This window comes from Sphaerodactylus townsendi, linkage group LG02 (genome assembly GCF_021028975.2).
Source record: "Sphaerodactylus townsendi isolate TG3544 linkage group LG02, MPM_Stown_v2.3, whole genome shotgun sequence".
Classification (NCBI taxonomy): domain Eukaryota; kingdom Metazoa; phylum Chordata; class Lepidosauria; order Squamata; family Sphaerodactylidae; genus Sphaerodactylus; species Sphaerodactylus townsendi.
In genome coordinates, this window is record NC_059426.1 from 48,407,330 (window position 1) to 48,433,185 (window position 25,856).

Below are 25,856 nucleotides of genomic sequence, written 5' to 3' on the forward strand. Positions count from 1 at the left end.
ATCTTATCCAACAGAAATATTGCTTTTAATTATCTAGATCCCAATGAGCTGTGTTTTAGTATTAATTAGTATTAATCAATCTGCTAATAACTCTTCTACCATATATTATAACCAAATTATTAAAATAATTATTGATGGGACATTCTTGTACACACATTCTTGTACACAATTATTGATGGGACATTCTTGTACACACAGTCAAAACATTAAATATGAATATTTAATTAATGTTACAATGATATATAGTGAACATTTTGTTGTCTGGCATTTGATTATCCAGAATCCTCAGTTAACCGGCTTTCCCCAGAGAGGAAGCGTCTCCCCTCTGCCACCACACCCTTGGATCTTTCTGCATGTATATATCCCATTCTTGCCTTTCTGCTGGATCAGTTTTATGCTTTCTGTTGTTGCTGGGCTTCTAACAGCTGGTGGTGCCAGCTGAGATCATCCCTGTGTGTCTCATTCCTTGTTAGCCTAACTTGAGTCATCAGGAGCCGGCTTTGTTGGAGGGCTCCCAGACACCTGACCTCTTTTCTGCCTGCTGCATACAATAGTTCCATGGCTCGGGGGAAGGGAAAACTCTTATCAGAATGGAGGATGTTGCCATGGCCTTCCCAATGGGGTAGGGTTGGGTTGCTGCAGATTCCTCTGGATAGAGGAGCAATAAGCTTGTGTAGCTGGCACATTCTGATTATCTGAAATTCCTCATGTGTGCTGGATAACAAAGTTTTTACTGAATGTATCTGTGTGTATGTGTGTGTGTGTGTACACACACACATTATTAATAGCTAGTTTTATTCTACTTTTTAACTTCAGTGTAATTTATTATATAATGAAATTTTGAAGTGAAAATCCATATTACAGAAAACTGTGGCATTCAAGAGTGAAGGACACTTAGTGCAAACCTGTGTGAAGGTTCTCCAGTATAAGCATATTGAATTGACTGGAGTAGTTCTGCATAGGACTGCCCTGTACATTTGTTTTCGCTTACATAAACCATTTATTGTTTGAATAAAATCACTGCAGCTTGAGCTGTGCTCTGCTATATTTTCTCTATTCACACTGAACAGGAACAATCAAATGTATTTCTTTAGCTCTTGGGTTTCAGGTTAAATATTTGGCAGATAATCATAGAAAGTATTCCTTTGGAATAACTAGGCTTTTATTCAAATGTAAAAGTTGTTGAGTATTTATGGTTCTTCTGTATAGTTAATTATCTAGCCCTTGTTACTGGAACCTTGAGTTCCTCTGTCTAGTCCCATTTTTAAATGGTTTCCCCCATTATGAGAAAATTCTAACTTCTAGGAGAATTAACTTCTTTTAAAAACTGATACGGAAATCACAAGGACTGTAATCCTGCACACCTGGGTTTTACTGGGATTTAAGCACCCTAAGTGTGCGTGAGATTTCAATCTTTGTGACTGCAGTGATTAAAAGCAAAACAAATTAACAGCATGTGGCTATTTTTGAGAATTCTGTTTTGATTTTTTGAATTTTTTTTAATTGTATAGGTGCAGGAGACTGCAAAGAAGGCCAATACTCTAAGGGCTAGTGATGAGATTACCCTGTCCTGAATTGTCTTCTAATTCTAATCTCTGTTGTGAAAAAAAATGATTCTGTGATCTGAGAACAAAGATAACAGGATTGTCTAATTACATGATTGGAATTAGCAGGAGAGGTAGGTGGTCTTAGAGACTATTTACTATTTATGCAAGCAGCAGCATTTTTTTCATCAATAGCACAATAGGGAGAAGTGTCTAACTATTATATGTTCATGTGGGTATGCTGAACCGGCAAACACATATTATTCACATTGCAAAAGGAAACTTACATTCACCATGGGAGCTACCTTATATAGGAGTTTATGTGAAACAGGTTAGTTTGTTAATTTGTTAGTTGAATAGTATTGTTCAGGGGCACAGACAATTCAGGGGGCACTTGTTCAATTATTTTTCTTCACTAGAACAAAATCATATAGGGACAATTGTTTCAGAATGTTGATTTCCATTGCCACAGTGAGCATAACTGAATAATAATGTAAATAATACTTACCAGTTTTTCAGGCAATACTGACAATTATCTCTAATTGCATGAAGTTAGTATTAGTAATTTTAGCAACTAAGTACAGTCTCAAGTTATATGGCAGTTTGTGCATATTACAGAGCTATGCAATAATTTTGATAAATCAAAGTTAGTGTGCAGGGTAATCCTAGGAAGACTTAATTGCTACTGTATGAAATGGGAATTACTCTCAGATGAGTGTGTAGGATTCTGCTGGTAAAATGGGCCCACTGTAACAACTTGTGTTTGTCTAGAAATTTGATCCAAGATTACCTAGTGTAGGAAGAGAAAGATAGCCTTGCCTTGCACACAGTATGTGCATCCTCCTAAACAGTTGTATTATACATGGAGATCTAACAGAACTTTCTAGAAAATATATTTCAATAATATCAGATATTTATATAAACCAAAAAAAGGCAGTTTTCTTCATGACCTTTCTCTCTCTTGATTTTTGTGCTATTATTGTATTATTTTAAGCCATATCCATCACAGCAATAGAATATGCATGATGCAGTTTAACTCTTCAGAAACAGATTTTCACAGAATCATTAGATTAGAAGACTCTTAATGATCATCATCACTTCATAGTTCATCTTGTCATTCAGGAAGACTGTAATCTGTAGATCTAGTGTGCTGAGTCATAATTCTGTGAATCTGTACAAAAGGTTATTTGTGCTTTATCCATACTCTTTACAGATTTCTCAAAAGTATTTTTAATTTGTAAATATAATGCCCAGACATGGATGGTGTAGGCTAGCCTGATCTTGTTAGATTTTGGAAGCTAAGCAGTGTTGGCTCTGGCTGGTATTTGGATGGGAGATCACCAAGGAAGTCCAATATTGCTGCACAGAGGTTAGCAATGCCAGACCATCTCTATTTGACTTGCGCCTTGAAAACTTTGTGGGGTCACCATAAGGCTGTGACTTCCATCACAACATCATGATTTAGAAAGCATATATATATATTGGTTCTTTATGTTAGATTTTTAAATATATTTTTCGTGTGTGTATATATACACACACACACACACATATATGTATATACATATATACATATATATCTACACACATGCATGGATGTGCATATGTATATACACATCTATACATATATGTCTACACACATGCATGCATGTGCACCCATACACACACACATATGAAAGGTGGTAATTTGGCAGATTGCTCAAAGGTTATTATGCACAGAAAAGCCCATATATTCTTTGTGTGAGCCAGGAACAAAATTAGTCGTAGCCTTTTTATCTGTTCAAACTAATATACTTCATTTGTTATAGGAACTCCATTTCTGGATAGGATATAGTATATATAGTTTCCTAATTTAGTTTAACAAACTGGAATGCAGGAGTCTCAGGACCTGCATCCTGCCGTTGTGGTTGCAAGATGGAAAAGAATGTGTGTGTGCAAGGTATGAAAAGGAGGAAGGAAGTGGTGGAAGGGTGCATTGGAAGCAGTGGAAAGGTTGTGCTGGCGTCCATTCAACCAGCACCATGCAAAATGGCACAGATGCCAGTGCCAAGAGATTTACCTTGGTGGCCACCCACCACAGATCTCAAACCCAGCTCCCAAAGGACTTTTGGCCTAGGAAACCCTCCCAGGTGCACAGACTGATTTTTTTGCTTCCAGCTTTCTTGGGGTTGAAAGGAGTTTCTCCTTCTTCTCTGGCACCCATGCTGCCAATTGCCTCTTTAGAGGCAGCGTGGTGCAGCTGTCCTTGGACACCACTGTACCACCTCCCTTCTTTGGACTGGGCTATAAATATAGTTTTCTAATCTAGTCTAACTAGGATGGAGAGAGATACAGGAATGGCATCATGCCCTAATGGTTGCAAGGAGAACAACAATGTGTGTGTATGACGGGAGGCATGAAAAGGAGGAAGGAGGGATATTTCCTGAGAATAGCAATTTGCACATCTAAGGAATAATGTTAGAGCAGCAGAGAAATGATTCCCAGTGCCTTGACTCCTCTATCTCTCTCACTTTCTAATCAAGTTCCACTCTGAAGTCTGGGATTAAGATACAGCTCAAAGTCCTTCATTTCCAACACTTTATGTATGAAATATATTTCATGTAACAGAGATTTAAGAATAATACTTCAGAATTTCATTTATCTTTATACCAAAAATGCATTTAAATTCACAGTATGAGAAAGCATTTACCCTGATTGATTTACCCTGTATTTAGATATATATATGGGATTAGAAAAGGAAGAGGCACTAGAGATCATATTGCAAATGTGAGAAAATTTCAGAAGAAAATTAGCTTGCGTTTAATAGATTACAGGAAAGATTTTTGACTGTATGGATCATGAAAAGCTATGCCTGTTTTTAAAGGAAATGGGTACATCATAGCATGTGACAGAATATAGATTTCCATTTGGCAAAGGTATTGGTTTCCATTAGGCAAATAGTTTCTATTTCGCAAAGATGTTAGACAAGGATGCATTGTATCTTTCTATTTCTTCAGTCTATATGCAAAACATTTCATAAGGAAAGCTGGATTAGCTTTAGATGAAGGTGGAGCAACAATTTGAAATATGCCAATGATACCACATTACAGGCAGAAAACAATGAAGACGTAAAATAACTACTGATAAAAAGTTACAGCAGAAAGGGCCAAAGCCACACTACAGATAAGCAACAAGGAGACTTACAGCCCCATCTAGTGTGTGTATGTGGTATGGGGGGCGAATACATTCTTGGGAGCTGCTGTGCAGCTGTACTGGCTGATTTGTCCTCCCTGGGGCACTTACCCTGGTGGAGGGGCTATCCCACTAGTGTTCAACTGCCCCCTACCTCTAAGTGCAAGAACACAGCATAGGATGCTGCAGAAGTGACCCTAGCCTGGCCTGGCCCTGACCTGTTGAATCCTTCTGTGAAGGCCAGCATAGACTTTGAAAGGACCCTGCTGCCACCCCATGCCCTTTAATGAGAGAGCCTTTAATGGGAGAGCCAAGCCTGCAATACAGTCCCTGAGAGCATCTGCTGCTTAAAACTGTAAGATCTACTTGTATCATTTTGGGGTCTTTTAAACTCTCCAATAGTGCCTCTCTCTCTCTCTCTCTCTCTCTCTCTCTCTCTCTCTCTCTCACACACACACACACACACACACACACACACACACAGTTTTCTGCAAATCTAGAGGCCTTCTAAGAGTTATAGAAAAATCTGTATTGCCTAGAATGCTCAAATTTGTCCAACTTTATTATTAGTACATAGTGCTCAATAGTGCTCAACAGTGCTCAACCCAGTGCTCAACCCACTCTTAGTACATAGTGCTTAATAGTGCTCAAAATCTGCATTGCCTGGTAACAGCTTTACTGGGTGGGCATGGGGACATGTTGGCTCAAAATTATAGGGTCTGCCAGAAAAAAAAGTCAAATAGAAATAAGAGTTTTAAGTTCTTTTTTAGATATGTATTGGCACAGGAAAAAAACTTTTACTTGTAGGACCCATGCCCAATTTGTCTGAAGGAAAAACATGGAAACTTAGGAGAAGGAGCACTGAAAAAAGACTCCTGTGAAATATTTTCTCTTGTAGAGTGGAATGCTTTTTGTACTCAAAATGAATAGCATAAAAAGATGTTAGAGTTTTTACAGTTTTTTCCAATGGAAAGCAAGGGAAATTTTGGAGAGCGGGGGCGGGTGGTGGTCTAGAAAATGTCATTCCCTATTTGAGTGACACAAATCTTGTCTAAAAACATTTCACTCATTCCAAATGAAAAGCAAGAGGAACTTAACTTTTCTGATGGAAAATCTGGGAAATTTTGAGGACCACTGAAAACATTACCAAATATATTATTTTAGTATGAGTAGAATATTTCTTAAGGTTTGATTTCTCACTTTAAAAGAATACAATGACAAATTCTGAGGACTTTTTCCGTTTTTCCAATGGAAAAATTATGAAATTTGGGGGAGCACTGGGGACAAATATTCTGTGGTTATTTCCCTGTTTTGGGAATGAGTGAAATTTAAAAAAAAAACAAGATATACGGATGTGTAAATATGAAAATATTTCTTTTAGGAAATCTGCAGTGTTAGATTATGATCGCTCTTATGTATACTGTAGTCATAGACAACATTTTCAGGACATTGTGTAGAATGCCACAGTGTGCAAGTCATTTTCAAGTTGTGGATTCACTTATTGCTTATATTAAATGAAGATATTTATACATTAAATTCCACAGTATTTCACATAATACAATTTTAAATGCCAAATTACAAATGGTACCTTTTTTTGGTAAATCAGTGGGAAAAGGTCTAGATTTGATAGGAAAGTACCGTATGTACTCGAGTATAAGCCAACCCGAATATAAGCTACCTAATTTTACCACAAAAAACTGGGAAACTTATTGACTCGAGTACAAACCTTCAAACTTGACTCAGTAGCAGCTAAAAACAGAAGATTTGGGAGCATGATGAGATAGTGTTGCTTAACAGAGTTTGCATTAGGGATGAGCAGCTTTCCAGCACTCTATGAACACAAATGAACCACTGTTTTCCTCCAATATATATATTTATATAAATATATATATATATATATATATATATGTAGAATAAATTCCTGGGATTCATAGCCATGCCGAAGCCTACAAGCTTTGCTCCAAAGAAAGTCTTTGTCTTCAGCAACATCAGTATTTGGCAGTAAAATACTGTATGAAGAATTGTATTCATCTAGAATGCAAAGCACCAATAACCCTTAGGAGAGAAATGCCTCGGTTTCTTTTAACACACACACACACACACGCCCTAGTTGTAATGCTATGCAGGCTGTTCTTAAAGCTTGTTTTTACGGCTCTCTGGTGAGTTAGAAAAAAAGCATCAACATGCTTACCGATCCCCACAGCAGCCCCAGGTTCAGCCGCCATCTTGGAATTACCATGTATACTCAAGTATAAGCCGAGGGGGGCTTTTTCAGAATAAAAAATGTGCTGAAAAAGTCAGCTTATACTCGAGTATATATGGTAAGTATTGTATATATTTCAGCACCACCACCCCCGATCTGTTTTTATCCTGGGAGGTGGAATAAAAGTATTTCCCCAGCTTCAAAATTTATGAAAATTTTACATCTATGTGTACTGTGAACATTATTCTGGAATTCTGTACTTAACTCCACACCTGTTTCTAAGAAAGTATAGTGTGATGTTTACTAGCAAATGTTGCTGTCATGATGGGCTAAATTTTAAGAGCACTTGAGTGTGCAGTTTATCTCTCCAAAAGTTTAAAATAATCAGAAATGTAGAGAAGTGTGAAAAACGTTACATGTAGAATCTGGAAAATAGGTTGGAGGACAGAAAAGGGAACTGTATAACTAATAGTAGTAGTGACTAAACTTTTGAAGCTCCAAATATTTGGGGTTTATTAAGAAAAAATCCTGCCAATTCTATTATATGGAACTCCCTTCTCACTTTTCTAAATATTAATCCAATGAAAAAACTGAGTAGTTAGGCATGTACAATAAGAAACATAAAATCATGGAACATGGGGAATGGTGAAGCATTGTGGAAAAGACCAGGAAAAAAATGATTGAAATTACAAAGCAGGGCTTTCACATTAGTCTTTTGCTCTACCTTGTCTGTCATACCAAAGCAGGTATTTTTGGAGCATCAATACTGTCTTCCAATCATTCATTCATTTTTTATCTGTAGTTTCTGCTAAATTGCTTCAGGGCTCATCTGATTCCTTGGTTGCAGTCTCCCTTTTGGATGATTATGGAACCAAGGAAAGGAAAGTCTTGAACAATGTCAGTTTCTTTATTGTCAGTTGTAAAGTTGAGTAATTCCTCAATAGTGATTATTTTTCAGCCCCATCTAAAACTCGGGCGCCCAGCTGCAACACCACAACCAGGTCCAGCCATCACTTCTATAGGGGCTTCCCAGAAGTGTGGGGAGACCTGCAAAGAGAATAGATTTCCCTGCTGCCCAGCGGCACCTATGGCACTTTTCTGACTTAAGCCACCATTTTAAGTCCGAAATATTCGCTGTTGGTGTATGGTGGTTAAAGGTCAAGAGGGATCTGACTACAGTTAGCCCCTCCCCCAGTCATGCCTAAGACTACCCCTGCTGCGATGTCCCAGGGACACTGCTGCTTCAATGTATTCCAAACTTGATATACTCCAAATAAAAGAGTTAAAATTGGTGTGCCTTCAATGTGGATGGGAAGGTGTGATTCCAAACTTCCATGCCCATATTCATGCCATTTTATTTCTGTATCTTCTTGTGCCCACCATCCCCCTGTACACAGTTCCAGAGAATATTTTGTTGGTTTTTTTTGATAGCTGTGTTGGTATAGTGTTATACTACTGAAGCAGTATAGCCACTACATTGAAAGAAAAAAAGGAAAGAAAAAAGCCCTGAGATGTTGCAGAAGCAGGTGATAGCAGGCACTAGGGGATATGAAGAAACTAGAATACCTTGGTGGGAATTCTCTATCTGCAATGGGTATGCAACTGGAAATCAACATCATATGGAAGCAGCATCTGAGTGTATTTATGTATTTATTATTGCAGTATTTATACCTTTCCTCTTCAGATGACTGAAGGTTTGCTTACAAATTAAAATTTAGAACATTTAAAATGTAATTAAGTTCTCTAGAAGCGCTTCCAGCCTATTTCCCATTAGAAGCCCTTGAGAAGAAAATAGCCTTGCAGTGTTACCAGAACAGCCCTGGAAACTGAAGCGCCCTCACTTCCTAAGGGAACCTATGTTGTAGGGTGGGAACTAACATTGATTGATGCCCGGTGACCTGTGTTAAGAAGGGGAACAGCAAGCAGGTGTTACTCTGAGAACCAAAACTAGAACTGTATCTATTGGAAATTCTGGTCATTAGCTAGTATCTTTCATGTCCAATGAAGGAAAAATATGTTACTCTGGTGACTTTCAAAAGTATTGCTATTAGTAAAGCTAGCGATAATAGGGCATAACAGGAAGTTTAGTGAAGAAGCAAACTTGAAATTCAGAAGATAATCCAAAAGGATGGTTTTCAGCAGAAGTCAACAGGAGCTGGTCCTTCAGTAGCTTGAATATGGATCTACCTCCCTGTAGTAGAGGGCATTTTGTTTCTCACTATCATTATTTTCTTTAATGTCTCTGGTCCTGCATGTGTTGATTTCTGTACAAATTTTGATAAGCCTTTCTATACTATGGACAGGGTTTTTTTCTCAGATGACAAGTCAGTTAAATGGCATAAAATAAACTTGTTGATTGTTCTTATTATTAAAAGGGTTAAGGAGACTAAAATGAAGAAAGACAACTTGGGTATTTGGATAAGTTTTCTGATTTTTGATGTTGTAAAATTTAAACAGGGCTTACATTATCGGTGAGCTTTATTTTATATCTACTGCCTACGTTGCAGAGGTGGGATTCAGCAGGTTCGCACCACTTCGGCAGAACTGCTTGTTAAAATGGTGCTTGTAAACAACCAGTTGTTAAACTATTTTAATCCCACCACTGCTACATTATATTATGTTTTAAAGGCTAATATGTTGAGAAAGGCAGCTTTGACAAAGTATTTAATTTTTCAAAAGCTGTGAAACTATTTTTGTAATTGTTGTTTGATAAGCATTTAAAATATTTTTGACATGTGAGTATTAAAAAAATTTAAAAAATATTTTACAGACAGGAAACTGTGGTGGACAGATCAAAACTTAGGTCAGCTGGGTACTTGCAATAAAAAAGATGGACGAAATCCCACAGTTCTGCGCAACAAAACTTCAGGAATCGTACACATGAAAGTTTATGATAAGGCAACACAACAAGGTAAATCGAGTTTTATATTATTTTTATCAAATACTTCCTAGTATATGCATTTAAAAACCTTTTATGTAGGTGAAAGTGACTAACTACACAAAGATTAATCCTGGATCATCTACTGAAAACTGCCCCAAATGTTTCGCAATTGTAATATTTGTAAAGGTTTCGCGGGATGCCAATTTAGTGTAGTAACAGCTGTTTCAAATTAATATTTTAGAGTTTATGGGGCTGAGTTCTTAATGTTAGGTGTTTTTTATTTATTTGTTGTTACCTACTCGCTCCTCTTGTTAATTATATTTTATACTGATTATGTTGTACACCCCCAGAGCCCTCCGGGGATGGGGCAGTATACTAAATTGAATAGATTTATTATTATTATTGTTGTTGTTGTTGTTGTTGTTGTAAATTTCACAGCTGCCAGATCTTTAGCTGGTTGTTGGCCTTCATTACAATTCGAGCCTCACCCAGAGGCCTAGGAAGTTGTAATGTATTGGCATAGTATTCGTGCGGATCCCAGCAGGGCTGCCTTCTGAATTTGACAGATGTTAATTTTGTCAATTTGAAGACGTTTCAAGTGCTGCCCTAGTGTTTTTGGGATGGCGCCCAGCATGCCGATTACCACTTGGATGTCCTCAGCTGGTTTGTGCCATAGATGCTGAAGTTCGATTTTCAAATCGCAGCATCTAGTGACCTTCTCGTGTTCTTTTTCAATGTCCCTGCTGTCACCGGGGACTGCTACGTCGATGACGGTCACTTTCTTGTCCTTGATCACGGTGATGTCTGGTGTATTGTGTTTCAACACTTTGTCCATTTGGATTCGAAAGTCCCACAGGATCTTTACCTTCTCATTTTCCATTACTTTCTCTGGACAATGTTCCCACCAGTTCCTAGCTGTTCTTAAGTTGTAATTCTTGCATAAATTCCAGTGGATCATCTTGGCCACTGAGTTGTGTCTGTGTTTGTACTCAGACTGGACAATCTTTTTGCAGCAGCTGAGGACATGATCTACAGTTTCATCAGCTTCTTTGCACAATCTGCATTTTGCATCATCTGAGGATTTTTCGATTTTGGCCTCTTGTTGTTGTTGTTGTTGTTGTTGTAGATTTCACAGCTACCAGATCTTTAACAACCAGCTAAAGATTTGGCAGCTGTGAAATCTACAATAATAATAATAATAATAATAATAATAATAATAATAATAATAATAATAATAATAATAATAATATTTGCTGAAATACTTTGAAAGAATAATTGATTTTAATGTCTTCATGAATAATATATATTGAAACGATATTCAGCATTTAGTTTAAAAGCTAATATCTTTACTGTGGTGTAACTTGGTATAATATAATCCTACCAACGTGTACGCATTAGACAAATTTCTTAACTTACCTTGGAGAAGGTAAGTAAGTTGTACTGAAGGTTCAGAATTATAGCGACTATCATCATGGAGTATGCAAATTTATGGTCATTAGGTTAGTTCCTATGGTTGTAAGAACAGAAAGAACTATTGGCATAGAATCTACTTTACTTCATGCTTTTCGCAGAATTTTGTGTTCATGCTCTGAAAATCTCTGTATGGGGTTATGAACATGATTGATTGTGATGGATAAAGTGAAAAGGCTATTTTGTCTCATTGGAGATTCCTCAGTGAGAAGCTCAACTATCCTGCTACTTTTCGGAGCTTCATTGAGTAGGAATAACTGCCTTCTACCACATGTGCAAGCAAATTTGCTGCATTTTCTCAAGGCCAAAAGAAGACAATTTTGCTTGATTGACCACTTTACCCAAAATACTGCCCTCTGCTAGTGACAGAGGGAAATAGGATCTTCTGATACTTGTTGGCTTTTTATACTTCTTGCAGTTTTCTTCCTCTCGTATTGGAGAATGTAAATTACACAAAGGGAGGTGGCAATTTTGTGTGTGTGTGTGTGTGTGTGTGTGTGTGTGTGTGTGTGTGTGTGTGTGTGTGTGTGTGTGTGTGTGTTTAGGAAATCTAAAGATAGCATCTTGGTCTCAGATTTACTGAATTTGAAACAAAGAAATGAAGCAGTTATTTTTATGACATGATAGGGTGGCATTAAAAATCTGGAGATGCTTCTGTATTGATGAAGTTATTGAACAACAGAAACAATTTTGGCTTATTTTGAGATATCAATTCAATTTCTTTCCAGAAGCATCATATTCAAAAATATCACTGAATATTGTCATTATAGCAGTGCCTCTATCACATGTCATAGCATCTCCTATTGTGCAATAATTTTTAAGAATTGAACATAAAACATATAATTCTATTAAAACTAGAAACCAAAGGTTGTTATTCTACTGTTACGTACTGTTTCATTTTTTCCCTCCACTGTAGGTAGCAATTCCTGTCAACTCAATAATGGTGGATGTTCCCAACTTTGCTTGCCAACCTCAGAAACAACACGTACGTGTTTATGTACAATAGGTTATAACCTGCGGAAGAACCGAATGTCTTGTCAAGGTACATTTCTTCAGCTATTTTTTAAAAAAATACTGAGTAACAGAATAATGAGTAAACAGGAACAAAAATCCCAGAATGATTTTCTAAGAAACACAGCACTATATAGTTGGAAGCAAAACTGAATATTATTTCCATTGATCTTAGTGAATATATGTTTTTTCTCACATTCTTGCAAACAAATACTTAACATTTCTACAGATATATTATAGAATTTACCAGAATAATGATAAATTATTAGTACATTGCTAATAAAGGTACACCACTTTGCTGAAGTGCACTGTATAGGTACTACATGGGTTTGTTGTCCAATCCAATCCAAAAACCTTTATTAGGCATAAAACCGGAAGTACTGAACATTCCAAGTAAAATAACAGGATCAGGGTTTGATGTCATCTTGGCCTCAGTAACTTGGTTCCTATAGTTTCACAGTTAGTGATTTTATTGCATATGTTCTTTATGTAGTCTGACAATCAAATATAAATATGCAAAACACCTGAAGTTAGTTTCTGTTCTCTCAGATTTAATTTGCATCAATGATCTATTTTCTTCCTAAGTTGCCACTCATTGTGTCAGTGGATTGTGCTCATAGTAACATTGAGAAAAAAATGTTGAAATTGATCATAAAAGGAATAGTCAGTCTTGAAGTTGACAGGTAGAAAGGCTGAAAACCACTTGTTTAAACTAAAACATTTTTTTCATGTTGCTTTTAACTTTTTATCCCAGGTAATCATGATTGTATTATGTTTATATGTGTGTGTGTGTTTAGGCATCGAATCGTTCCTTATGTATTCTGTTCATGAAGGAATTAGAGGAGTTCCACTTGATCCAAATGACAAAACAGATGCATTAATGCCCATATCAGGAACTTCATTTGCTGTGGGCATAGATTTTCATGCAGGTGAATTACAAAAAATATCTATCTTTCTTTGATAAGCATTTTGCATGCTTTATGTGTTAGAAAAGATTATCACCTATTTGAGAATATTGATATAAGAAAATAGTAGCATAATTTTCAGAAGCACTCAGCAGTTTCAAACTGTGAGGTTGCCAACCTCCAAGTGAGGCTAATGTTCCACTGGGGAAATGGAAGCTTTGATGGTTGGGCTGTCAAGTTCCCTCCCCCCCTCCCCAAACTCCCTCCCCCCGCAGATACCAGCTACTTTCATAAACCAACACTGGCAAAACCTAGCAAGCAGTCATAGGCAACAGAAGATCTGAATGTATCTGCAGTTCAATTCTTTTCTAGAAATTGCAGCCCTAGACTGAGTCAGCCATACTTACTTTACTTATTTTCTATCAGAGTTCTTTTCCATTTTATTTACTCCCTGACAGAATTGTGCTTACTTTAGTTCAAAGGTCAACAGTTCAATTATTATCATTTATTAATTTGCCCAGCTGACAAAAATATGTCAAAACAGAGAAGAGCAGGATATTCTAGGCTCCATTTGTAGCAAGAGAAGAAGTATATCTGTCCCAATACTTTTTTTGGGCAAGTAATAACATAAGTATTTTTGTGCCAGAAGGATAACAATACTAGGGAAGATGAAAGCTGGTAACATTATAGCATTTGTGAGAGATAGATAGTGAGGGATAGATTTGCAGAATTTATAATTTGTTTTAAATTACAACTTTTATGAGTGCAACAGAATTTTAAAATTATAATTATTTTACTAGGAAATGATACAATCTACTGGACAGATATGGGGTTCAACAAAATAAGTAGAGCTAGAAGGGACCAGACATGGAAGGAAGACATTGTAACAAATGGCTTGGGAAGAGTGGAAGGCATTGCAGTGGATTGGATAGCAGGTATATTTTTTACTCTATATTTAGTTCAGTCTTATAATATATTTGTTTCAACTATGAATTTAGTTTTGAGTCAGATTGCTAAGCAGACATTTTAATATACCATTGATCATTAATATTTATTTCATGTGTTAATAAAGAAGTCTTAGAAACTTAGCAGAAATGTTTTCAGAAATGAATGTGTGTGTGTTTCTCTCCCCAGGAAATATACCATTGATCATTAATATTTATTTCATGTGTTAATAAAGAAGTCTTAGAAACTTAGCAAGGTTGTATCCTCCACAAAATATCAAGATCATGATGAAGAGACAGGCAGTGGCAAACTACCTCTGAACACCTCTTGCCTTGAAAACCTCACATGGTTGCCATAGGTCAGCTGAGACTTGACAGCAAAAAAAATTACTGTATGCTTTTAAGACTTAGAATTCTTAAAAGAAATTGCTTATGTTTTCAGAAATGAATGTGTGTGTGTTTCTCTCCCCAGGAAATATATACTGGACGGATCATGGCTTCAACTTTATTGAAGTATCTAGGCTCAATGGTTCTTTTCGATACGTAGTTATATCTCAAGACCTTGACCAGCCAAGATCTATAGCTGTGCACCCAGAAAAAGGGTAACTTGATCACTGGCAAGCATGCAATTGATTATAATGTTTGAAAAAGCAAACCAAAGCTTGAACTGACATGTGATACAGTGGTTGATCTAAAGGTAGAAGATCCCTCATCAGTCAATTAAGTTGCTTTCTTTAAGCTTTAGGTCCCAATCCAGATGAGGGGGCAAATGGCTTGTGACAGTCGCACTTTTGCGCACACCTACACAGGGGCACCTACACTGGTGGAGAGAGCAAAGATGCTCATGTGGAGGTACCACACTGCTCCACAGCACCCAAACCCAGAAGTGACCACTGCCCAGGAGTTACCCCAGCATCCAAGAGCACACTAATGCATCAGGGGATAGGCTGGGACATTCCCAGGTGTGGAGCTGACTTGAGTCTGATTCCACCCGGGTTTCAGTCCAGAAATGACACCACCCCCACCCACCCCGCTGAAACTTATGCCATTGGAAAAGTGTGACATAAGTATTTTTATGCAATAGTGTTTCAGGATACCTGAACTGTAATTCCCATCAGTTTCTGTCAGCATGGCCAATTGGCCATGCTGGTAGGGCTGATGGGAATTGTGTTCCTCACCATCTGAGAGCCAAGAGGTTCCTACCCTGGGCCAGGGCAGGGTAGGGAACCTCTGACTCTCAGATGTTCAGGAACTGCAATTCCATCAGCCTCTGTCAGCATGGCCAATTGGCCATGCTGGTAGAAGAACTGATGAGGCTCCTTCCTGAACATCGAGAAGCCACAATAAAACTTTTGAGATGGCAGGAGGGGTTTTTCAATTTCCCTCCTTTCTGTGTTACCTGAAGCCCCTTTGGAGATGGCATGGTGCTGCCTTCACCACTCCATCCCTGGATGTGTTACTCTCCCTCTTCTGGATTGGGCTGCCTTTCAATCAGCATCACTTTGCCTACCTTACAGGTTTTTTATATAGCCTATAAACAAATTATTCTAGCATCCTTTTTATTTCTTCAAAACAATTTCAAAAGATCATTTTAGACTTGTTCAAATGCATGAGTATACTCACCAGATTTGTTCCCCCTTTGAATTCAAGACTCCCATACCATATCAGAAAACTACTTTGGAATAGCCCTTTCTTTTCAAAATAAGTGGCATGAATGACTGGTCTTCCAGAAACATATGAAAAAAATAACTAGAATGCATCCATACATCAATGGATAAAGTACTATTTATACACTATTGCATTTATTTGCAACAGAATTGTCTTGTTGCAAATTATTGCCATTGTACAATATACACCAGTGAGTAGATGAAATCCTAGTCATGCTTTTGAATCTTGTTCACAGTTTCCATTGCTGATAATCTAAGTTATGTAACATGATGATAACACAATAATTAATGGTAACATTTGAGTATTAATTTTAACTTTTGGATTTCATTGAAATGTATTATAACAAGGAAGGAATAATGGAAGTTTCTTATATTCAAAAACATGAAAGAAATTTTTCATTAAAAATTCATTAAAAATCTTTTGTCTTGAAAATATTTAATTAATCTATTTACGTCATTTATGCTTGCTTTTCTGCCAATACATTACAAAGGGAAGGCACTGTGTTGTAACTAGTAAGAGAGCAAAGAAAATTACCCACAAAGAGGCTGTTTCAAAGTGTGAACAGTTCAGTGAATCATCTATTTTTAAAAAGCCTCTATATGTTATCTAGTACTAACTTCATATAAATTCAACAAAGTAACTATAACAAAATAAAGAGGATCACAGGATATGTGTGTAACATGCAAACATGTGTAAAATACAAACAAGAATTAAAAAGCATTAAAATACATCATAAAACCAATTAAAACTAAAACAAAAAATACACATATGAAATACATAGACATCAGTTGAAACATAGGGAAGGAAAGAATTTCAAAAAACTCCTCACAGTGTCAGAAGACAATGATAAATGGAGAGATGAATATCCCTGGGGAGGGAGTTCCATAATTTTAGTGCTACAACCAAGAAGTCCTTGTATAAGCTAATAGGAAAAAGTGATTGAAATATTCTTAATATTGTTCTATACTGTAAAGCAGCAAGATTGTCAGATATGGGTGATTGGTTTGTAATGGGAAAATATAACCTTGCATTGCAGGCATTCTTTGGTCATCTGTTATAGGTACCTTGGTTGGTTCTAAGAAAGCAAAAAAGTTCAAGGTTGTCTGAGTACAAGACACAATCTCATTTTTGGGAAAATATAAAAAATATTCTAAGTTCTGGCTTATCACTTTTAACATCCTTGTAAGAATGCTGGATTCTTCTGTTGTAGGGGGTGTTTCACAATGGAAGAAGTACACATTAATTATATTAGAAGACTTTTTTCAGAGTTGGCCCTTGTTTACAGATGATGAAATTGTTGAGCTAATTATGAAGGAAAGACCATTGCTGTTTCAGTATTTACTATCCTGCCATATAGGGTTTTTTCATTGTTGAGAGATGGAATGAGTTTGAGAGGTATTACCGATTTTGAAAGTCTGATGTAGGCTTGTTCATGTTATTAAAGAATCTCTGACTTGGTGTTACTCAATCTGAATGAATTTATCAGTATTTTTGTGACAAAATATGGGAAGGATATGGGGCAAGAAATATGACAAACTGAGAGGGATTGGATATAGGAAAAGATATGGTCAAAAATTATTTCAGTGACTTCGAGAGAAAGCTTGAAAATACAATCCTGGCACTATCTTTAGGCCTCACCATTTACCAAGGATCTATTCCACTTATTGAGGCAAGAGTTGGGGTGCTTAAATCAATGCATATTTTTGGAACTAATCATTGCTCAAAATATTCTGGGCCTGATTATTGGGGAAATATATAATCTGATGGGATATTTGCTTCTATTTGGTGCTAAGGTAATATTGTTATGCTGTTTGGAAGTGATAGATCTTGTACTTCTAACAACAATTAAAATGTGTATAGCAGTGAGACTGGAAAAAACATGATCTGTTGAATATGAAATAATTATATTTGAAATATGAAAAGTATCATTAATGATAAAATTAATAATGATAAAATATTATAGGAGATCTAAAGAGCTGCCATTCCTGACAAATTTGTGGAGAAACTGTCAATGTTTATTCCATGTTGGCATGATAAAGTTCAGCATAAAATTCTATCTTATGTGAATTTGGACAAGATATATAGAATGAAGATTGCTTTGATATATTGTACGACTATCAGTATGGTACTTGACTGAATGGAAGCACTAATGTTTGTAAAATTATAATATTTATTTGATGTTATATTGTTGATGCTGTTATATTACATAATTAGGATTTAAATTAATATTTAAAAGAAGACATTTGAAGGAGGCTTTCAGAAGTTGGCTGTAGCAGTTTCGCAGGTTAATTTGGGAGTTGGGATCCTTAAGATATGCTGGTCCTAAACTGTATTGAAGGTTAATGGCAGTACCTTGAATTAAGCCTGAGAACAAATTAGAAGTTAGTGTAAGATGAAAAACACCGTGTGTATGTGTGTGTGTATCTGCCTGTTGAAATATAAATAATTTATGCGTGTCAGTTTGGCTAATTATTCTTTGAACAGTCATAATTTTTATTTTGATATCTATTTGTTTTTTCAAGAGTTTTAGTATGAGCTGGATTTCAATCGTATTATGTCTTAGTTTCTCCATTTGCTTATTAGATGCCTTCCTTGTATAAACTCATCTGTTTCAAGTAAATTAAGAATTTATTATGAATGTTTACATTCTAGATATTTATTCTGGACAGAATGGGGGCAGACGCCCTGTATAGCCAGGGCTCGTTTAGATGGATCTCAGAAGATAATTCTCGTAGGCAATGGGATATCGTGGCCTAATGGAATTTCTATTGACCATGAGGTTAGTTAAGAGTTTAACCATTATGTTATATGAATGCATTTAAGAAATATTATCCTATTTTATAAAGATATAAAATAGTTGGAGATTACTTCTCAATTGATTCTTAGGAAAATAAATTATACTGGTGTGATGCTCGAATGGACAAGATAGAAAGAATTGACCTTGAGAATGGAAGGAATCGGGAGATTGTGCTGTCAGGAAACAATGTGGATATGTTTTCAGTGGCAGTCTTCGGGGCTTATATTTACTGGTCTGACAGGTAATTTATTTTTCCATAAGTATTTGAGTCTCAAAATGTTATTTTTGTGCCAGATGCTTCACCCTTGTAGTATTAGCCATTGTTTAGCAAGGTCACTGAAAGGATCTCACAAAGCTATATAATTTCCAGAGAAAAGTCACTTTTGATAGTCAAAGCTAAATTTCACAGTCAAAAGTATGTGTTTTTTCATAGGCCAGGTGCTTTCTGTATTTTAATCACTTGCTTGATTTTAATTGAGAATTTTGGGTCAGATACGTTCAACTTTTGTTTTGTTTTGGCAGAGCTCATGCAAATGGGTCTATCAGACGAGGCCACAAAAATGATGCTACAGAGGCTGTTTCCATGAGGACTGGGCTAGGAATAAACTTGAAGGAAGTGAAGATCTTCAACAGAGGGCGTGAGAAAGGTAAACTCTCACTCAGGATGTTGTCTACAACTTATTCTATTACACTGTCATTTTTTATGTGTGGAAAGCAATGTAGACTATATATTGTGTAAGAAAGTACGATTTAATTTTCTAGAGAATGGGTAAATAGCCACTACTTAAAACAATCAATTAACATGCTTTAAAAGAAATTAAATAGTATCCCATTGATTCTAGAAATATTTAAGAAGTGGTAGAATGACAGTTACTGACAGATATTGTACTCAGGCCAAAAACAGAGAAAAGGTGCATTCAACAAAATATATTGTTTTTTAATTTAACAATGAAATGACTATATCATTCTCTGTGTTTAAAATCCTCACAACCTGTAAATTCAAGAATAACCTGTAGCTTCAAGAAATGAATGTCCTCAGTAACTGTTGCTAGGTAGCCACAACAATGTTATCAATGTTTTAGCCTTGGTTTATGTTAGTAAAAAGCAGGAGGACAGATAGGACCTCTCCAGGACTATGTATTGTCGAAGGCTTTCACAGCCGGATTCAATTGGTTGTGGTGGGTTTTCCAGGCTGTGTGGCCATGGTATGTTACGTAGTGTATAACCGACTTCCCTCTGTGATACTCCTCTGAAGATGCCAGCCACAGATGCAGGCGAAACATTAGGAACAAGACCCACCAGACCACGGCCATACAGCCCAGAAAACCCACCACAACCACTCTCCAGGACTGTTTTAGAGAGGGGCCAGGCCTGGCAGCAATCACTGGGTGATATTCAACCACACAGCTGCTTGCCACTGTGCTGTAGCTGCCACCTCATGAAAGTCAGTCTGGAAGTGATGTCTGGAAATTATGCTCCTGCACTGACCAATTTGATTGGAGGGACCAGCTACAGCAAAAAGAACCCTGTAGGAACCCAATGTAGCTGAGGAGGATGAAGCAAAAGAGAATATGGCCAGGGGGAATATATGGGAAAGTAAGGTGCCTCTTATAGGACTTTTGGGAAAGGGAAAGAAGAAACACTGAAGGAGGAGTAAATTACATGCCCCCCACATGTCCTTGAAGTTAACATATACAATTGTAGTCAGTCACATGTCTGTGGAATTGAATCACCTCCTATCATTAGGGGCTTTTGGTAAATACACTGGTTGTTTTGACTGATAGGTGCATATAATGACTATAAAAAAGTATGACAGAAAAGTCTGACTGGTTTCAGAAGCCTATAGCAATAGTCTCAATAGAGCTTTTCTAATTCTGTTCTTAACCAACTTTTATATCAAGTATAGTTTTAAAATATTTTATGTAGGAATTCTGACTCCCAGAGACGTAGGTATAATTTTTTAATGGGATGGGTTAGGGGGTGGGGCTCGGGATGGGGCCATGCCCCCACCCACACCTAGGGGCATGGCCACACCTCCCCAAGGTCCACCCCCTCACCTCTGACCTGCCAGCCCCTACCTAGAGACAGGGCTCTGCCAGCACCCGCCTGGAGATGGAGGTTCTGCAACAAACAAAAGCTGACATTATCTGCTGATTAAATGTAATCATGATAGAGCATTCCTCACAAGAATAGTTTAGACTGCTGTTTGAAGGAAAGTAATTCAAATACCTCTTACATTGTTTTCTTTATAAACAGATGATAAAGAGATAAATTTACTAATAGCATGAATAGATAGTGGACAACTCTAGATTTATTTTTCCAGTGCTGGGAATGGTCCTCTATATTAAATGATAGAACTTTAGTGCATCCGGTTACATTAAATTAATTATCTTCTTTCTCTAAAATCCTTATTTATCGAATCAAACTAGCTAGTAGGCACTACTATTTAAAACTAGAAATTCACTAAACATATAGGTGAATTATTTCTAACAGCAATCATTAATGACTGCTCTAAAATATCTGAAATCTTTTATTATTGGATACCACATTTATTAACTAATACTGTAATTAAATTTAATTAAATTTAATAAAATATATGAAATGAGTTGAAGAATATTCAAAATCAGTAAAATGTTATAGTTTACAAAAACCAGAATTATTTAATTATAAATATATATATATATATATATTTCCTCTACAGGAACCAGTATTTGTGCCAAGAACAATGGCGGGTGTCAACAACTTTGCCTCTATCGGGGAAATGCGCAGAGAACATGTGCTTGTGCACATGGTTATCTGGCAGAGGATGGAGTTACATGTCTGAGACATGATGGCTACTTGCTTTACTCAGGAAGAACAATATTAAAAAGTATACATCTTTCAGATGAAACTAATTTAAATTCACCAGTGCAACCTTATGAAAATCCAGAGTATTTCAAAAATGTGATAGCACTTGCTTTTGACTACAGCCTAAAAGAAAGAGGTACCAACAGAATCTTCTTCAGTGATGCACATTTTGGGAACATACAACTTATTAACGATGACTGGTCTGGCATAAAAGTTGTGGTTGAAAGTAAGTAATTGTTTTTGTTTAACTTTTTACCTGTTGTGAAACCCCTTTTTAAAAGTTAGAGCCTGTGTGGGGAAATTGTATTTGGATCTTGTAGACCCATCATCAAATTTCCTTTGTTCTGATAACCTTGGACCAGTTACCCTCTTGCATCTTCCTCTAATTGATAGGATTGTTGAGAGGAGAAAATGAAGAAGGGAGAACTATGTATATATTACTTTGAACTGGTGGAATGCACTAGAATTAGGTACATATTTATTTATTTATTACATTTTTAGACTGCCCTCCCCCATAGGGCTCATGGTGGTGTACATCACACACAAACAATGAATTAAAAGGAGTGGGCGGTTTATTAAATCGAATTGATGATGATGATGATGATGATGATGATGATGATGATGATGATGATGATGATGATGATATAATAATAATAATAATAATAATAATAATAATAATAATAATAATAGATCCGCACGAATACTACGCCGATACATTACAACTTCCTAGGCTTCTGGGTGAGGCTCGAATTGTAATGAAGGCCAACAACCAGCTAAAGATCTGGCAGCTGTGAAATCTACAATAATGGATTCAAATATCTTAAAATATATACAGTCTGTTTTAATTCATTGTTACTTCATTTTATTATAAGAAAAAATGTCAGCAATAAGGATTACAGATTCTTTACAGATATGTGGATTTCAATCAATATGTGGTCAGTTACACAGTTGAAATAAGATGTCCTGAGAATGGCAAAAAAGGTGCCCTGGGAAGGCACTCTTCACAGCCTTTTTCCCAAGACATCCTTAGAACACCTTATTTCTACTCAAGACACCTTTTTAAAAAAAACTCTTCAAAGTGCACCTTTTTCTTCTAAGCCAGAAGAATGGCAGCCGTTTTGACCTTCTTGGGCAGACCATTCTGAAAGGTGAAGGTCAAGGGGCAGAGTGAGGGGGAACTGTGCCTGGGTCCTGCCTGTGTCCTGCTCCCCTGCCGTGCCCCCGCCTGCCCCAGAACGTCCCCACCATGTCCCTACCATGCCTCTGCACTGGTGCATGCCTGGTGCATCGGCCCCACCCTTCCCCCTTGGCGCTACGCCACTGTGAAGGTCATAAAGAAAAAGCATATATTCAGACAGTTGTTGGTTTTGCCCATTTTCAGGCTAGCACCCTCAGAAAATCCTGTTGACATAAGTGAAACTATCGTGGCAGAGGACAGAGTGAGAGGCAGTCCTGCAAATAAGGAAGATTTTGGAGATCCAGGTTTAAACCTCCAGAGGGCTTTTTGGTGGCACGTGGAGGGTGAAGAAAACACACAAAAACACACAGAAGCCCTTTATAAGGCTTAATGGACTTATGCAGGACTGCCAAAAGGGTAGCATAAGTCCAAGAACCAAGGCTGTGGTGTAAATGGCCGCAAACCTGGCATAGAAACCAACTAAGGTTGGTTCCACCCAAGAAATGTCTCTGTCATGACCTTGCTATGCTGGCAATGTATTTGCCCCTTTGCTGGGGTAAGTTCCCTAGGTAGGGGGAATCTGTAAGCATAGGCCCGTGCCTTCTCCAGGAGTCACCTCAGTCGCTCCACTCTGGAGTGGGCTGTTAGAATTTTAAACCAACTTGAAGCACAATACTTCAGATTATAATTTTATTGTGGCATGTTTGCTTTTCCTGTATGGATAAGTAGCAGAACAGCTGAGAATTGTGTACACGTTGAAAAGTACAGATCAATGCCTCAGTGATTTCTTATGGATGCAGCAGAGAGACAATAATGATGATACGTATGAATATATGATCTTAAGTCCACAAAATCATATGCTTGACTTTTTTATTTTCTACTCTAAGTTACCACTAGGTTTCCATTTATTTTAACATAGTAGCTGAGACTAAAATAGAATGGAAAACATTGCCCCTGTCATATTCATTTGGTGGCTTTAGACAATCACTATCTCTGAATGTCAGATCCCCAGCTGCAATAGGAAGATAAGAAAACTGACCTTAATTCCACTGCATGATTTTGGTGCACAGAAGATGTTTTTAATCATCTTTCTGCTCTCTAAAATGTCATGCAAACTACATTCAATAATTGATTAAAGTATCTAGAACAAAGTGGTTTCCAACATGTTGTTACTATACCTTAATATAAGCTGTCAAGATATACTGACAAGTCAGGACAAAACAAAACACAAAGTTGGAGAGTGAATCTTCACTGCCCAGAGTAACAAGTCACCATCATCCCCTCGGACTAACCCTCAGCTGACTAAGCAACCAATTCTCTAGCCCTACTGGGTATTAGCCAATAAATCAGTCCTGTGAGGTAGGATCTTTTCAAGTTCAGTTCCAAAACTACATATGTAGCTGCAGCCAATGTAGACCTGGGGGTTATCCTGAAGCCCCCCAATTCAAATGTGATGCACCTTTTTCACTCCCAGATTGCCTATCACCCTCCACAACCTCTCTCCCACAGGTTCAGAGCAACACATGGGGAATGATATATTTCAACAACAACAACAACAACAACAACAACAACAACAACAACAACCTTTATTAGGCATTTAGGTTAGTTTAGAGAACTTGTTTTCCAGGATAAATTAGAACTACACCCTATCAGCCTGTCAGCATGGCCAATTGGCCATGCTGGTAGGGGCTGATGGGAATTGTAGTTCCTGAACATCTGAGAGCCGCAGAGGTTCCTACCCCTGTTTCTAGAGTAGGTGGCTCCAGATACTAGAACTATAATTCTATCAGTTTCTGTCAGCACACAATTGGCCATGCTGGTAGGGCTGGGGAATTCAGAATCCTGAACATCTGGAGAGCCGCAGGTTCCCTACCCCTGCTCTAGAGCGTTACCAGACATTTATAAAGTACAAATCAAGAGTACATTCAAAACACAGACAGAAAGATTGTATATAGCAATATACATTACTTAGAAAGTTCTGTCACTTGTAAAATAATTTTTGCTACTTTTTCCAAGAGCACAACATCTGTGTTGTTTAACAGAAGCTCCACAACAGAACTGTTAGAGTCTCTTTCAGATTTGTCTAGGGCCAGCCTGGGAGAGAAATTCCTAATGCCCAGTAATCTTGAAGCCAAGTAATCTTGAAGCTACCAGACACCCTCAACTCTTCAATTACTCTCATCCACTTTCGTGACAGCTGTTTTGAACTTTTTTCACTAACTTTTCACTAACCTATTGGCTCATCCTAGGGAGAGACTGCACCTAACCTGTCTGTCACACCAGCAGCTGGCATCAATGTTGCCATTTCCAGAGGTGGAGCTGACTTTAGTCAGCTTGCTGTGACCTTTCAGCCCAGGATTGCTTCCTTTTGCTAGCATAGACTTACAACAGTAAAAAGGGTGGTGCAGCTCAATGGGATGCTTAGGGGCCTTTCAGCATGGTCAGAGACACTTACCTATTTTCTTGCTCCCTACGGCTCTTTGGAAGAGTCCATAGCCCATCTACCATCCCTTCAGGAATGGGCTCCCTTACAGTCTTTTTGGTCCTCTGTCCCAGATATTATTTAACCGCAACGAAATACAAGTGGATTCCACAAGCATAAAGGTTACATTCATTATTTTTGTGGGTGGTCATTTTCCATGAAGGAAACAATCCGTTTTCTTTCTGCCCCTTCACATGAATCTGTTATTTTTTTTAACAGTTCAAATGCACAGGTGCAAACATCCTGTTTTTCCTGTGTTCTGATTGGCTGTTCCATCACCACAGTCCCCCTTCTGTCTGCTTCCACCCTCTGCTAAGGGAACAGTTCCAATTGCTGGAGGAGCTATTCCAACCAACCCTCAGAGCCCAAGCAAGACCTCCCTCCTGATTTTTACAGTGTGGAAGAAAGGTTTATGGCATTGGAACCATGACATATGTAAACATGAAGCATGCAACTCCCCCTCCCTTAGTGTTGTGATATACAGAACAATAAAATCTGTCCAAAAAGGGAACAAAGCAATATGTCCCATATACATCCAAAGGCATGCATCTGCCTAGCTACATGCTCTGAGCACCCAATTTTTTTTTAAAAAAAAAGGGAAACGGGGTCATTGCTTACAACAGCCCCATTTGTTGTGAATTTGTTGCTGTACACATCTGGGAGAAATGGTCTCACAGTCACTGCCAAGGATAGAAAACATGCTTGGGGGACATTTCTTAAATGGTGGGCTACCACACCAGTCGGCAATTCAGCAGAAAC

The 25,856-nt window shown here is 37.4% G+C and overlaps 1 protein-coding gene across 1 annotated transcript in view; it reads left to right on the plus strand.

The window, feature by feature from the left end:
- The window catches only part of LRP1B (LDL receptor related protein 1B), a 353,740-nt gene that overhangs the window by 162,085 nt on the left and 165,799 nt on the right, over window positions 1-25,856 (plus strand). The window contains exons 27-35 of the mRNA XM_048484494.1: window positions 9,686-9,826; window positions 12,183-12,308; window positions 13,075-13,206; window positions 13,983-14,117; window positions 14,599-14,728; window positions 18,447-18,573; window positions 18,681-18,832; window positions 19,114-19,238; window positions 21,293-21,664. Of these exons, the coding sequence (XP_048340451.1) occupies window positions 9,686-9,826; window positions 12,183-12,308; window positions 13,075-13,206; window positions 13,983-14,117; window positions 14,599-14,728; window positions 18,447-18,573; window positions 18,681-18,832; window positions 19,114-19,238; window positions 21,293-21,664 (1,440 nt within the window). The remainder of the gene's footprint in view (window positions 1-9,685; window positions 9,827-12,182; window positions 12,309-13,074; window positions 13,207-13,982; window positions 14,118-14,598; window positions 14,729-18,446; window positions 18,574-18,680; window positions 18,833-19,113; window positions 19,239-21,292; window positions 21,665-25,856) is intronic.